Below are 16,240 nucleotides of genomic sequence, written 5' to 3' on the forward strand. Positions count from 1 at the left end.
AACCCAGGCCTGCTCCCAGTCACACACTCAGCGCAGCGCAGCGCAGGGTTAAGTAGCTAAGCTTCAGTGGAGACAGTATCGTAATACCATCTAAGAAGCCACAGGAAAACCCAGTGGTCTATAAAGACCCTCCCAAAACACGGTCCCTACAAACAAACCACATGGAGCAAAGCACTTTTTTCAAAAAATAAGAGAAGACAAAAATCCCACTAATTTAAGTGAAAATTGTAACTCAGTGGCATCACTACCTGACCAAACAGCTTTCATCTATTTTCAGTCCCTGTAATCAGCCAAGTAAGAGCAGCAGAGACAGGCATGCGGCTTTAAGAAAATCCAGCCCTGCCCTGGCCAGTTTTGCTCAGCAATCGTTGGCCCTCGGACCAAAGGGTCACGGGTTCAATTCCCGGTCAAGGGCATGTACCTCAGTTGTGAGTTTGATCCCCAACCCTGGTCAGGGCACATGTGGGAGACAACCAATCCATGTGTCTTTCTCACGTCGATGTTTCTCTCTCTCTCCCTTCCCCTCCCTCCCACTCTCTCTAAAAATCAATGGAAAAAAATATCCTTGGGTGAGGATTAACAACAACAACAAAAATCAAGCCCTGTCCAGCCCATGTGGCTCAGTTGGTTGACCGTGGATCTATGAACCAGGAGGTCACGGTTTGACTCCAGGTCAGGGCACTTGCCCAGGTTGCAGGCTCGATCCCCAGTGTGTGGTGTGCAGGAGGCAGCCGACCCATGATTCTCTTGCATCATTGATGTTTCTTTTTTTTTTTTTAATTTTTTTTTATTGCTTAAAACATTACAAAGGGTATTACATATGTGTCCTTTTTTTTCCCCCGCCCTTGACAATACCCCAGCTTCCCCTACCCCGCAGTGTCTTACGTCCATTGGTTATGCTCATCATTGATGTTTCTATCTCTCTCTCCCTCTCTCTTCCTCTCTGAAATCAATAAAAATATACTTTTTTTAAAAAAGAAAATACAGCCCACCAAATTCTCATCTTACCAAACAGATAAATTGGGAGATTAATATTTTAAAGGATTAATTACTATATTCCTTAGAATTGGAGCTTTCTAAGTCACTTAACATATGATGCATTTTTTTTGCACGTAATCATTTTCAACTGTTTTAAACCATTACACAAAACCGCGTACACCTACTCAAGGCACTCCCCAAATTCCATTTATTTCAGACTCCCCAAATTAAAATCTCGTTAGAGACTGGGACATACAGAAGCTACAGTTGGCAGACCTCACACAACACGCAAAAGATTGGCGAAAGGCTCCTGGCAGGAGCTCTGCACCCAACTACTTCCTTAAGGGACCCATCAAACCAACGGGGTATAGTACAGATGTTGCAAGTAAAATTAATTATGAAAAATATGCAAGACAATGTTTTAAACAATTGCTTAAGCTTCCACCAAAGACCCTGGTCCTTCACTCTGAGACACAGTGCACCCCCTTTGGAAAGTGGAGGAAAACAAAGTCCCCTTTAGGAGATCCATTTGCAAAGATCTCCGTGGTTTGGGCACTGCCCCTCAGAGAACTTCCGTCGGCTGCACTTGGTTGGAAGAAGTAAAGGTCTGGGGCTCAGAGGCTCTCACCTCGTTTAAGACCCTCAACGGTGAGGAAGCTGAAAGGCAGGAGCAGAGCGACCTCGTTCCAGGGCCAGAATGAGGCCCAACAGACTCTAATCAAGAACTCGACACTGTGCACCAAACACTAGGAAGTCATAGCAGATACTGATCTTCAGGCCCCTGCAGAGTTGAGGAATGGCGGATTCTAAATCACACACACCAGCTGAGTGCCTGGTAGAGGAAAAAGCCCTCTCATTCAGATCCGCCTCCTGCCCGGCACACCGTGCCCACCTCCATCAGAGCACCTGCCAAGCAGCGCTGCCCCTAAGCATCGGTCCTTAGAGACCACGGCGCTCGGAGGGCCGTCCTGGGGAGGCTGCAGAGAGAAGGTGCCACCTGAGCGGAGACCTTAAAAGGGAGTAAGCAGACCGGGCTGGTGTGGCTCAATGGTTGAGCTTCAACCTCGTAACCAGGAGGTCACGGTTCGATTCTGGGTCGGGGCACATGCCCAGGTTGCTGGCTCGATCCCTGGGAGGGGGGAGAGGGGGAGCAGCTGAACAATGATTCTCTCTCATCATTGATGTTTCTATCTTTCCCCCTCCCTTCTTCTCTAAAATCAATTAAATATATTGGGGGGTGGGGGAAGAATGAGTAAGTGGAGCTGGAGTGCCTGCAGCCTGGACGGAGGGATGGGAGGAGTTAAGGGCACAGATGGCAAGAAGGAAGGGCCTGCGAGCCGGGTTTGGACTTTACGGCTACAGCTGAGGCTGTGACATCTTCCTCCGCATTCATCTCGTTCACAGAGGGTTTCAGTTTGGCTGTGTGAGAACTTGGCGCTGACTTCCATCCTGGGCCGCAGCACTCCGAGAGGGAAAGCCTGTCTTTGCCTCTGCCTCCCTCGGGGAAGGGAATCATGGCTGGGCCCTCGCACGCTGTCCAGGAGTTTACTGGAAGGGTACACGAGCGATTCCACCTGAGTGAAGCCGCTGAGAGAGAGAGACCCAGCCTGCGGGGTAGGCCAGGCCGGCAGCAGGCTGAAAGCCCAGCTTCCCCATCCACAACCTCGCCCTGGCCATCCCTTCCCCTTCGGAAACCTGACCTCTAACTGGAACTGCCTTGGCCTCATTCCCTGGGTGTGGATTCGCCTCCCTGCCAGCCCGCCAAATGCTGGAGGCTTTCCTGCACTCCCCGGCGCTCAGAGCTGCAAAGTTAAATCTGCTTTTCCAGATTTTTTTTTCTCCCCAATCCTAACGGAAGAAATCCAGAAGCGCGGGGCAGAGGGGCTGGGCTCCCTCCAATCGGAGCCGCTCCTGCACCCTCCTCCCAAGCAGGAAACTCCCGAGGAGAGAGGAGAAGACGGGCGGGCCTGGTGACAGCCCCGGCTCCCAGAAACAGGCCCAGGAGGGGAGAGGGGCGGGTCCCCAGGAACGAGGCCGCCTGCGGCGCTCTGGCTCCTGCTCATCCGGCAAATAAGACAATAAATAAAAGAGGGGCCTGGGCGATGCTACCAGGCCAACTGCACCCCTGCGCGCACCCAGAGGGCACCAGGACCCTCACAAGGACCCATCAACACAGAGGCCCCCCCACGCGCACACACACACATGCACGCGCGCGCACACACAGGCGTTGGGGGGGCAGGCCCGGGTTCTCGCTCCGACAAGCCGCGTGGGAAGGGGACGGGACAGAGCCCCCCAACTCGCAGGACGGCGAGGGCACCCCCCGCGCGGGTCCACGCAAAGTCACCCTTGGGGACACACAAACAGCGTGACCCAGTCGGGGGACATGAAGGAGCCCCGACTCCTGGGGCGGCCAGGGCCCCCACGATGGAGGGTCCCCGCAGTCACCCTCAATGAGACGCAGTGAACCGGGGCCACGCGCAAGGGCCACGCAGAGCTACCTGCGGGCACACACAGCAGGGAGCCGGCCACACCTGGGGACCGGGTCCGCGGCGGTCCGAGCACCCTACTTTCCAGTGACCGGACCCCCGCGCGCGGCCCCTCGGTGCCACCGCCCACACCCCCCCCCCCCCCCAGACCCGGACAATACCAGGGCGCCCGGCCCGCGACGGCCAGTCCTCCCCGTCCCCGCCCCGGTCCCCCGGTCCCCGTCCCCGCCCCGTGCCGACCCCGCTGTGGCTCAGGGCGGCGCCCCGCTCAGACCGGCCACACCCGGCCCGGGACCCCCGTCCCCGCCCCGGGACCTCTGCCGCCTGGGACCCCAGCCCGGTCCCGCGACCCCCGCCCTCCCGGCCCGGTAACCCGGCCGCCCGGGACCCCTGCCCGAATGGAACCCCCGTCCGGCCCCGCGCCCCGGCTCGGTCCTGGACCCCGCACCCGCCTGAGCAACCTCGCCCGCCCGTGAACCCTACTCTCCCGGGACCCCGCCCCGCCGCCCGCAGCCTCACCTCAGGCCGGCGCCCGGGCCGAGGGGAACGGCACCCAGCCGCCCGCAGAGCCGCGGCCGCCGCAACAATGGATCCCAGGGCGGGGCCGCTCGGCCCGTCCGACTCCGTCTCGGGCCGGGGTTCGGGCTCGCGGAGCCGCCGCCGGCGCGAGGGAGCCGTGGACGCTGGCACCGCGCAGGCGCACTCCCCGCCCGCGGCCCGCGACCCCGCCCCCGGCGGCGCCCGGCGTCCAGGGCCCGCCCCCCGACCAATGGGGAGAGAGATCCGCGGAGGGGGCGGGGCCGAGAGAAACAAAGGGAGGTGGGGTGGGGCGGGGCTGCGGGGGCGGCACTGGTCCCGCGGGGAGGCCGGACCTAGCAGCTGGCCCATCCGCGGCCCAATCGGACGAGGGGAGGCCAAGCTGAATGTCCGTCTGGAATCCGCTCAGCAGATTGCTCATCCCAAACCCAGAACGCAAACTTGAAGGCTTGCTCTGCCGAACATAAAGGGAAACTGAGGCCCAAGGAGCGAGATCGTCTGCTGCCCGAGTCACCAAATCCCATTGGCTCGTTCATCTTTTATTCATTCAACCAACATTGCAGCGCTTGTCGGAGGTGCATCAGGAGAGGGAGGCGAAGGCTCCGTCCTTGGAGGGGCGCCTTCAAGCAGGTCCAGGAGCTCTCGGGGTCACTTTAACGCCTGAAAAGGGAGCCAGGAGCCCAGCTGCCACCCTCTCCTGCGGGCAACCTTTTGTGGTTCTGTTCTTCCTACTGACATGTCCTCCTTTCCTCGCCTGGCACCCCATACGCCCCGACACCACCCATCACCTTTAACCTCTGTCCTCATCTCTGTGGTATTTGCTCTCTAGGCATCATGTGGGGCCCCGCTGGTTTTTCCCTGTTATCAGCAGCTCTCCCAGAGTCTCCAGGATCCCCCCTTCCCTGCCCAACCTCTGCATGATGGGGTGTTGGGGTGACCCATGGCTCGGTCAGATGCCCTCCTATTCACCAGGGATGCTCTTACTGGAAATCTCCCTCCAGGTTTTAAACACACTGCGGTCACTGCTAGATCCTTATCCCCAGCCCGGACCTCTCCCACCCGGTCTCACCCGGCTGGATGCCCAGGAGGCATCTCACACCTGCCAGGGCCAAAACAAAGAGCTTTATTCAGTGCCCCCAACCTGCTGCTCCACATTCCTCCCCCGCTCAGTCAATGCCTCTCCATCCACACAGAGGCTCAGGCTCCAGTGTGGCCGCTCTGCAGTCCCAGGGCCTCATTCACCGTGCCTGTCACAGCAGCTACAGCTGCCCTCTGAAGTAAGGACAAGCCAGAGTCTGCCTCGGGGTTGGAGTCGTCCGCTGTGCCAGAACAGGGCCAGGCACCCTGCAGGCACTCAGGGAATGCTGGTAGGATGGCTGGCTGGCTGGCTGGCTGGCTGACTGGGTAAGTGGGTGGATGGATGGACAGATAGATGTGTAAGGTCTTGACAGTGACTGGAGCAAACCCCATCCCCATCTCCCTGCGCGCACGTGCACACATACACACACACACCTGAAAACCTGGCTCCTGATCTGATTTGCCAACAAACTCCTGCAGGAACATAAGCAGCTCCTACCCGCTCAGCCAGGGCCGCAGTGTGGCTGGGGTGTGCTCAGAGGCCAGGAAAACGCATCTCGCACATTTCAGCCCTGTCCTCTGCTCAGGGCATAGCAGGCATCCCTGAGCGGTTCGGCAGCCGCGTCCTCACCTGGAGCCGTGACTGGGTCAGGTCCACTTCCAAGCTCACTCGGGTTGGTGCCAGATTTCACTTCCGAGGGGCTGTGGGCCGGACGGAGGCTGTTCTCCGGGGCTACAGAGCCTCACAGTGTGGAGGTAGTGCTTCAAAGGATGTAAGTAGAAGCTCTCTGCCTAGTGTGTAGGATGAATTCTTAGTAATGTAACCTGACCATGGGAGTGACACCCCATTGCCTCTGCCACACTGATTGGCTAGAACAGCGGTTCTCAACCTGTGGGTCGTGACCCCTTTGGGGGGTCGAACGACCCTTTCACAGGGGTCGTCTAAGACCATCGGAAAACACATATATAATTACATATTGTTTTTGTGATTAATCACTATGCTTTCATTATGTTCAATTTGTAACAATGAAATTGGCGGTCACCACACATGAGGAACTGTATTAAAGGGTCGCGGCATTAGGAAGGTTGAGAACCACTAGGCTAGAAGCTGTCCCAGGCTCCACCTGCACTCATGCATGCGGTGCTGGGGGATCAAATGCCGACTCCCAGAAATTGAGTTAAGACATGAGTGCATTGCCCTGGTCGGCTTGGCTCAGTGGATAGAGCGTTGGCCTGTGGACTGAAGGGTCCAGGTTTGATTCCTGGTCAGGGCACATGCCTGGGTTGTGGGCTTGATCCCCAGTAGGGGGGTGTGCAGGAGGCAGTCAATCAATGATTCTCTCTCATCATTGAGGTTTCTATCTCTCTCTCCCTTTCCCTTCCTCTCTGAAATCAATAAAAATATATGTTTTCAGCTGCTATGTTTGTGGTTGTTTGTCATGAAACAATAAAAAAAATGAATACAACAACCTAGGTCCCCTCTCCATTACATACATTCATAGCACCCTGGACTTTTTTCTGGCAATGTTGTCACAATCATACTTACTTGTTTAAAATATCTCTCTTTTCTCCCTAGCCAGTTTGGCTCAGTGGATAGAGTGTCGGCCTGCAGACTGAAGGATCCTGGGTTCGGTTCCAGTCAAGGGCATGTACCTCGGTTGCAGGTTCCTCCCTGGCCTGGGCCCTGGTAAGGGTGTGTGCAGGAGGCAACCAATCAATGTGTTTCACTTACATCAGTATTTCTGTCTTTCCCTCTCTCTTCCACTTCCTCTAAAAAATCAATGGGAAAATATCTTCCAGTGAGGATAAATCTACACTAATAAAAGAGAAACATGGTAATTAGTGTACGACCGCTACCCTTTTCATTGGCTAATCAGTAAGTATATGCAAATTAACTGTCAGCCAAGATGGCGGCCGGCAGCCAGGCACTGAAGCGAGCATGAGGTTTGCTTGCTGCGGACTCCAACGTTCCCCGCCTCACTTGCCAGCCTCTCAGTTGCAACTCTAAGCAACTATGTACTATGTTGCAAATAAGAAGGTAAACAAAACCCCAGAAACCAGCCGACTGAAACCCAGCCAGACCGAAACTTTGTATCAATGTTTTCAGCAGCAAGGCCTCAGAGCTAAAGCTGGCCCAGAATAAAAAAAAAAAAGAAAACAAGGAGCAGTTGGGAGCTCCAGTCACTCGCCACCCGGAAAACAGCCCTTAGCCCCTCACCCAGACTGGCCAGGCACCCCAGTGGGGACCCCCACCCTGATCCAGGACACCCTTCAGGGCAAACCAGCCAGCCCCCACCCGTGCACCAGGCCTCTATCCTATATAGTAAAAGGGTAATATGCCTCCTGGCACCGGGATCAGCGTGACAGGGGGCAGCGCCCAAACCTCCTGATCGCCCTGCAGCTCTGTGTGTGACAGGGGGCGGGGCCACAACCTCCCTATCCGCCCTGCTCTGTTTGTGACAGGGGAAGGCGCCCCAACCCCCTGATCAGCCCTGCTCTGTGCCTGATAGGGGGGAACTCCCCAATCCCCTGATCGGCCCTGCTCTGTGTGTGACAGGGTGCGGCGCCCCAACCCCCCCAGCCCCCCACCGCCCCCATGGGCCCTGCTCTGTGTGTGACATGGTAGAGCCATAACCTCCCCATCGGCCCTGCCCTGAGTGTGACAGGGTGCAGCGCCCCAACCCCCTGATCCGCCCTGCTCTGTGCATGACAGGAGGCAGCACCCCAACTCCCCAATCGGCCCTGGTCTGAGCCTGACCAGGGGCTGCACTTATGGATTGGGCCTGCCCTCTGCCACCCGGGAGCAGGCCTAAGCCAGCAGGTCGTTATCTCCCGAGGGGTCCCAGGCTGCGAGAGGGCACAGGCCGGGCTGGGGGACCCCCCTCCCCCCGCCCCTGAGTGCACAAATTTCTGTGCACCGGCCCTCTAGTAAATACATAAATAAAATAAAGTAATTAAATCTTTCTCTGGCCCCTAGCATGAAAGCCCCATGAGAGTGGAAATGGAGTCTGTCCGGCTCATCACTGGCCTCCAAAAGCCCGGCACCGTTTTGTTGTGGGGCCATTGGTGGGTGGCTGGCCCTTCTCTCCTCCCCAGCCCGCTTTCCCTGGCCGTGTTCCCTATAGAGACCCAAAGAGCTTCTGGCTTCCCAGCTTCCCCTGGAGCCGGAGGTGGTCATGTGACACGGTCCTGGCCAGGGACACAGAGTGGGAGTCGCTGAAAGGCTTCTGGCCGCGGTGCCCTGGGGCCCATTTGGCCCAGACCACAAAGAGCTGAGTGTTTATTGTTCAGGAATTTTGCAAGTCAGTTGTTCAACACAGTCGGTCATTACTTAACAATTAAGTTATACAAACTTACAATGAAAAATTATATTAAAAGCAAAGAGAATACTCAGAACGACTTCCTAATTATTTCACCGCAGCTTATAACGATCTGCTTTGAAGAATTCTGCATCCGCGGTAACTGCATGATGGAAAAGCTCCGTGATGGGGTGCTGCGGGGGCCTCCTCCCGGGAACACAGCCACCAGAGTCATGTTTGAAATCAGGGGCGGCAGGAGCGTTGACACCACAGAAATTGGCAGCTGCTGCGGGTCGGGACTCTTCTCCTTCCTCCCACCCCCAGGCCGCCAGGAGCTGGAGACGGACCAGCACACCTCGCCGAAGACGCTGCTCTCTGGGGAAGGGAACAGATGCAGCTGACCCTGCCTTTGCTCAGCCCCAGGGATTCCTCCCGGGAACGCACACGTGATGTCCGGAGCTGGAGCCGCCATCTCGTAACCGAGAGCACCGTCGGAATCAGAGAGATTCTGACTTAAAAAACCAAGTGCTTTCTTTGTTTAGGCCCCGTTAGTCCACTTCCCTGTGACTTCCAGAATTCCTACCTGACGAGTGTAGGCATCCCACAGAGTCTGTGAATGAATAACCCCGCCCGCTGCTCCTTCCTCCACCGTGTCCGACGTGGGCTTGCATCCACCAGGGAGCCAGCCCGGCAGGTGTCCCAGTGATGAGGACGCTTTTCCGCGTGGGAACTGAAATTCGGAGACGTCTTTGTAACGTCAGAACGTAAGCCCAGTCCCTCCTGGCCCCAGTCTTTCCAATGCCGTGTTCGTTCGATGGGAAATAAATCAGGGTTTAGTGATCTAAGAGTTGGACCGGCACATTCTGGGGGGGACTCCTGACCTCGTCGGACACTGTGAAAGGGAAGGGGATGGCTTAGTGCCCTGAGACCTCCTCCCCGACTCTCCCAGTGACATTTCTCTTTAGAAAAAAATAAATAACAAGCTGTGTCTAGGCCCAGGTGAGCTGCCCTCCACGACACACCCTGAAGTCTTCCTGGATTCGGGGGCTCAGGGGGGCAGAGGTCAGCTGCTTGGGCGTCTGTGGGAAATCCAGGTCCGGTTTGGGATGGGACGTCAGCTCACCGATGCGATGAAAGCCCACGTACCTGCTGCAGTCACCTGTTGCTATGTAACCAAGGCCCCCAAACCCAGCGGCTTGAACAACTGAGGTTTATTGTCTCACAGCAGCGGTTCTCAACCTTCTGGCCCTTTAAATACAGTTCCTCATGTTGTGCCCCAACCATAAAATTATTTTCGTTGCTACTTCATAACTGTCATGTTGCTACTCTGATGAATCGTCATGTAAATATCTGATATGCAGGATGGTCTTAGGCGACCCCTGGGAAGGGGTCGTTCGACCGCCAAAGGGGTGGCGACCCACAGGTTGAGAACCGCTGATAAAGCATGGGTGGGCCCTGGCCAGTGTGGCTCAGTTGCTTGGGCGTCAACCAAAATGTTGCTGGTCCGATTTGGGCTGGATCCCTGGCGGGGGGCGTGCAGGAGGCAGCTAATGGATGCTCTGCTCTCGCATGGATGTTTCTCTTTCTCTCCTCCCTTTCACTCTCTCTGAACATCAGTGGGAAAAATACCCTTGGGAAAAGCACTGCTCACCAACAGCGTGGGCCTTCTCCCCTCCGCCACACCGGTGCCTGCGTTTCCCAGGCCCCTTTGCAGTCGGGTGGGGCCACGGGACAAGTTCTGGCCAACAGGCCGCCTGAAGGTGGCACGAGTCACTTCTGAGCCCAGGACTTGCTGGTTTGTCACACACACCCTCTCCCTCCACCGCAGTGAACTCTGGGGTTTGGGTTGGGATTTAAGTAGCTTGGAACGTACAGCCCCCGGGGGAGAAGGGTCCAGAAAGGAGGCTGCAGGCTCTGACACCTCCCTGCCCATCTGCCCTGGGGTTCCTGACACCCCAGGCTGGGGACGATTCGGGAAGGTGGGTGCCATTGGTAGACGCAAAGGTTGGCGTGCAGAACGGAGCCAGATGTGGCTGGTGCAGGCCCTTAGCACCGGGGCAAGCGGGACTCCGAGCACCCCGCGCTCTGGAGCAGGGACTGTGCCTGGCGCCTCCACACCCAGGGCAGTGCTGGGCACAGACAGGCGCTGGGCACCAGCGCTCTAAACTGACCTCGTATCCCGGGCACCCAGGGCACACTCGTGGCTGGACGGCACGGAGATCCCAGGGCTCCTGGGGGCGCCAGGGCCCAGGGCAGGGCAGCCACACCGTCTAACCTGCAGTGTTAGCCACATTGGCTCCTGAAACATGGACATGTACACCCTAGCTCCCCAGTCACACGGCCACACGTGTGCTACCGTTTTGGACAGCATGGGTACAGAGGTCCCATCATCACAGGGCGTCCTCGGGCCGAGCTGTTCTGGAAGCACCGAGGCCTTGAGAAGCCTTGGAGCGAGCAGTGTCCACCATCAACGACCCCAGCGGCATCCCCAGGGCAGGGCCCTGGCCTGGGACCGGGAGCCTCCCGGGTGTGCTGCCGGGAGAGGGCAGCGTCAATGACCAGATAAAGAAGAACCTGGTGGCACCTGGCAGGTGTGAAGAGACAAGCAGCCCTAACCGGTTTGGCTCAGTGGATGGAGCGTCGGCCTGCGGACTGAAGGGTCCCAGGTTTGATTCCAGTCAAGAGCATGTACGTTGGTTGCGGGCACATCCCCAGTGGAGCTGATCGATGTTTCTCTCTCATCGATGTTTCTAACTCTCTATCCCTCTCCCCTCCTCTCTGTAAAAATCAATAAAATATATTTAAAAAAAGAGAGAGAGAGAGACAAGCAGCATGGCCGTGACAGGAGGGACAGACACCAGGACCCCACGTGGTGGGGTGGCGAGTGGGGCTGTAGAGGGTAGCCACTGGGAGCCTGGCATGATCCTGTGGATGTTTTCAAATGTCACTCTAACCCTGGCCGGGATGGCTCAGTGGATAGAGCGTCGGCCTGCGGACTGAAGGGTCCTGGGTTTGATTCCTGTCAGGGCACATGCCAGGTTGCTGGCTTGATCCCCAGTGGGGGGCGTGCAGGAGGCAGCCGATCCATGATTCTCTGTCATCATTGATGTTTCTCTCTCTCCCTCCCCTTCTCCTTCCCTCTCTGAAATCAATAAACATATATTAAAAAAAAAAGTCACCTAGAGCCTAGCCGAGCCACGCCCTGGAGCAAGCAGGGGTCCCAGGCCTGTGGCCTCCCCCCATCCCTCCCTCTGGTCCGGCCCCTAATGGCATCCCTCACGCTATGCCCACGCCCAGTGCCAGCTCTCGGGGCGACCCTCCACGCACCATCAGAGAAGGACCCGGCCCAAGAGGAAGGGCCCACGTTTCTAAGAAGCGCTTGGCACTCTCACAGGTAGAACACACCGTCCTTTATTTCCCAGGTTCCCGGGCCCCACATCGCATGGATGAGACGGGGATTTCCAGTCGCTCGGGCTCAGCTCGCTAAGTGGACGGAAGCGCGTTAGGTGCTAGAATTTCCCTTCCCTGGCCGGCCGGGCTGGCGCAGAGCCGGGCACCACAGCCTGGCGTGTGTGGGGCTGGGAGGAAGCTGAGCGAGGCTGACTCACGGGCGGGACGGCCAGGACACACGGGGATGCGGCTCCACAGGACGCCGGGAACGGACGCGGGCGACGCCTTGCTGGTTCCCACAGGCCTCTCTAGGCACTTCACAAACTCGGTGACAGGGACTGCGCCCACCCCACCCCTGGTGACAGCCGCGCCTCTCAGCGCGACCGCAGGCCTCTGCCCAGGCTCTGCCAACCGGCCGATCGGACAGTGTCACAGCCTCTGCGCCGAGGGCCGGTGTCCCCGTCAGGACCACCCATGAGGCATGGCTCCGGGCCACAGGTGCGTGTTCCACTGTGGGGAGGTGGGGTGCCGCTGCCCACGTCACCAAAAAGCCACACCGGGCGTCGGGCCGAGTCCACGGAAGTCCTATCCCGGGGCCCTGGCCGGCGGGGAGGTGGATCCGCCCCAAGACGTGGAGAATAACAGCGAGGACATCGCTGGACGCTGACTTCACACGCACGTACACACAGCACTGGGGGGGCGGGGGGGCTCTGCCTTTCGGGGGACCCGTGTGACAGGCACGAAAGAAAGAGAAGCAAAAAGAAAACAGACGAGGAGTCCATGTACTAGGGACACGGAGGACGGAGACCACACAGCGCGGAGGGGCGGGGCTGAGGCTGGAGCCCCCAGGGGGCTGCAAACTAAACTCTCCATATATGTCGCCTCAGGGCCCGCAGGCTACGCTTCTTAGTAAAATAAAACTTTGTGTTACTTTAGAGATCTCCTTTAGGCATCGGGGTGACGTGGGAGAACCGCGTGCGCGAGGGCCCGGAGGAGGGCCCTGTGCCACCACCAGCGGCAACACTTTTCACCCCACACTTGGCACCGCCCTGGGCCCCCGGGCTGTGGGCACGAGCCAGTGCCCTCCGGGGCCAGCGGACACTGGAGCCCTGTGATGGTGTCCGGGCCTGTCCCTGACAAGCCCCCTCAGATCCCAGGTCCTGGTCCCCTCTGTGCCCCCAGGGCGGGGAGGGCGGGCTGCTGTCTAAATGCCCCTCCCTCCCCGGGGACAGCCACTCTGCAGCATCTCGCTGGTGCCCAGCACAGCGGGGAAGGGGCGGTGCAAAGCCAGGCGCCAGGGCCCTAAACTACAGGCAGGATCTCAGGTGCACGCGGCGCTGTGGGACCTGCTCCCGCCCCACCCTCGGCCCCCGGCCCGCCCAGGCGCCCGCCCGCCCTGTGGGCACAGAGGAGCCAGAGGCAGCGCAACGGGAGGGTGTGCGTGGTGCCGCGGAGCCGGCTCTGCGGGCGGCCTCGGCGCGGGGTGGGTGCGGCCTCAGAACAGCAGGGCCTTCTTCTTGAGGTCGTTCCTCTTCCAGAGCGCCAGGCGGTCGAACTCCTCCACGCTCATCCCGAACACCTCCTGGAACTCCGCGGGCGACAGGTGTCTCTTCAAAGAAAAGGAAACCCAGGGGAGCGTGAGCACCTCAGCACGCAGGGGTGGGGCCGCCAGAGGCAGGGCTGCTGCGCATGGGGCCCCCCTCGGCTGCGTGGGCCTCGGTCCCGGGTCCCCCTGCCTCCCTGTCTCGCCCACCCTGCTGCTGGGAGCCCAGAGGAAAGAGACTCGGTCACGCAGCTCCCACTGGGAGCCTGGGTCACAGCGCACGGGGACTGGGACGCCCTCCGGCCCCGAAGCAGCTGGGCCAGGGACTAGCGCACAGGCTCACGGTGCCGTCCGAGGAGGGGCAGAGGGTTTACTGTGGCCCATTTCACAGACAAGGAGGCCGAGGCGTGGAGAGCGAGCAACGAAGCCCGGACCTGATTTTGAACCCTCCCTGTCCCCCAGCCTCTGCGTCCTGAGTCACAAAAGTCCTTCCTAATCGAATTTGAGCCCAGAGTTCTCAGTGCACACACACACACACACACTCACAGAGACACACACAGCCACAGAGATACACACACAATCACACACACAGTCACTCACACAGTCACAGACACACACACACAATCACACACACAGTCACAGACACAGTCACAGAGACACACACACAGTCACAGACACACACACAGTCATAGTCACACACACAGTCACAGACACACACACAGTCACAGACACATACACAGTCACAGACACACACACAGTCATAGACACACAGTCATAGAGACACACACACAGTCACAGAGACACACACAGTCACAGACACACACACAGTCACAGACACACACACACAATCACACACAGTCACAGAGACACACACAGTCACAGACAGTCACAGACACACACACAGTCACAGAGACACACACACAGCCACAGACACACACACACAGCCACACATACAGTCACACACAGTCACAGACACACAGTCATAGAGACACACACACAGTCACAGACACACACACAGTCACAGACACACACACACAATCACACACAGTCACAGAGACACACACACAGTCACAGAGCACACACATACACACAGTCACAGAGCACACACACACACACAGTCACAGAGACACACACACAGTCACAGAGACACACACACAATCACACACACAGTCACAGACACAGTCACAGAGACACACACACAGTCACAGAGCATACACATACACACAGTCACAGAGACACACACACAGCCACAGACACACACACACAGCCACACATACAGTCACACACAGTCACAGACACACAGCCACAGACACACACACACACACAGCCACACATACAGTCACACACAGTCACAGACACACAGCCACAGACACACAAATAGACACAGACACACACCTACATGGACATACACAGAGACACACACAGGAATACACACGGAGACGCCCAGGCACATACGCGCCCAGCAGGCTAGTCTCGGTCTCTGCCGGAAGGGGCCATGGGCCTGCTGCTGCGAACTTGAAGGAGCAGCAGGAAGATGGATCCCGAGCTGCCGGGCAGGGTGCCGTGGTGGGGCTTCCTGGAGGCGGAGGAAGCCGCCCCGCCCACAGAGATGGGCACTGTCATTGCAGACAGCAGCGCCGTGTCCCGGCCTCATCACAGTCCCCCCGGGGACAGTGGAGACATGAAAGGGCGAGAGAAAGGAGCATGGTTCCCACGGGCTCAGCAAGTACCCACTGGGTGTGTGCGACGCAGAGACCCCGGCCCTGGGTGCCGCTGGGGGCGGTTCACACGGATGAACAAGAGCAAGGCCTCTGTCCTGGCGCCTGAGAACAGCCGTGGGAGGGGCAGCTCAGGAAGCAGGGCCAGGCCTCGGAGAGGCGGAGGTGCCCCCCTTTCCTGCCCCGGGGGGTCTATGGCGCCCGCTCAGGGGTGGGCTGGCGAGCCAGGGCCAGCGGGACCCTTAGTGATCCTTACCCTGCCGATGGGGGTGCTCCCCCACCTGCCCCCACCTGCCTCCACCTGCAGGAGCCACTCCACAGCAGGGAAGGCAGGTGGGGCCCGCAGGGAGGGAGGGCGCTGCAGGGGGTCCCTGCTGAGTTGGCAGCCCTGCAGGCCGGTCACAATGACGGGGTGCTGGTCACATCTGAGAATCATGAGGCCCTGAAACCTACCAGAACAGGCTCAGTGGTACAGGCCTGGGAGCCTGTGTTTGCACACGCCTCCCAGAGCAGCCGAGGGAAGCGAGGTTTGGGGCCGTTGGGCTAAGATCAAGTCCCGGGCCAGCAGGAGCCCGCCCTGGCCTGGTCCTGGCCCCTCATCTGTAAGGACAGAGCTGGGCCTGCGGGCTGTGCGCTGGGGAGGGTCAGTGAGGAGGGACCTGTCGGCCGGGACCTGTTCCCCCCTCCGGCTCCGGCTCTGTGGTCCAGTGTCCGCCTCACCTGGCCGGGTGCCCTGCCTCCAGCTGGGAGGGGTGAGGGGCCCTGCTCGTGGCTGCTGGGAAACTGGCTCAAGATAAACTCGCTCACGGTCACGAGGCAGAGTCACCCCTGCTCCATCCAGGGCTCTTGTCGCCGCCCCATATGCTCGCTGTAGCAGCAGGACACAGATGACTCCTGACCCCTGACCCCTGAAGGCTCCCCAGGAGGAGGGCAGCCCTACCCTCTCACCCCCTGGTACTCACCAAGGCCAGGCACAGCCCAGCGCCTTCCTGAGCCGGCAGGAAGGAAGCCCAGGGCGTGGTGCCTTTGCAGAGGGGCTGGTCAGCCTCATTCTGGGACAGCCCACTCCCGGGGTGCACCGGCCCCCATGGCATGGCCTGCAGGCTCTGCTGGGGAGTCTGCCTACAGGTGACCCTCCAGGGCAGTGTCCTGCAAAGACCTCCAACCCAGGACCACACAGCCCAGGATTCCCATCTTGGCTCCGCCCCTGTG

General features: G+C 58.8%; 2 protein-coding genes across 5 annotated transcripts in view; both read right to left on the reverse strand.

The window, feature by feature from the left end:
- Positions 1–4,108, reverse strand: part of AFAP1 (actin filament associated protein 1) — a 76,700-nt gene extending 72,592 nt beyond the window's left edge. For all 4 annotated transcript variants that reach the window (XM_070399821.1, XM_070399839.1, XM_070399829.1 and 1 more), the window contains exon 1: positions 3,984–4,108. The gene's annotated coding sequence lies outside the window, so the exon portion shown is untranslated. The remainder of the gene's footprint in view (positions 1–3,983) is intronic.
- Positions 4,109–11,772: 7,664 nt separating this feature from the next.
- The window catches only part of ABLIM2 (actin binding LIM protein family member 2), a 98,274-nt gene continuing 93,806 nt past the window's right edge, over positions 11,773–16,240 (reverse strand). The window contains exon 22 of the mRNA XM_070399857.1: positions 11,773–13,376. Coding sequence (XP_070255958.1) covers positions 13,263–13,376 — 114 coding nt within the window. The 3' untranslated portion in view covers positions 11,773–13,262. The remainder of the gene's footprint in view (positions 13,377–16,240) is intronic.

Source organism: Myotis yumanensis, unplaced genomic scaffold (genome assembly GCF_028538775.1).
Source record: "Myotis yumanensis isolate MYYU_CA2020_CCGP unplaced genomic scaffold, mMyoYum1.0.hap1 SCAF_1, whole genome shotgun sequence".
Classification (NCBI taxonomy): Eukaryota; Metazoa; Chordata; class Mammalia; order Chiroptera; family Vespertilionidae; genus Myotis; species Myotis yumanensis.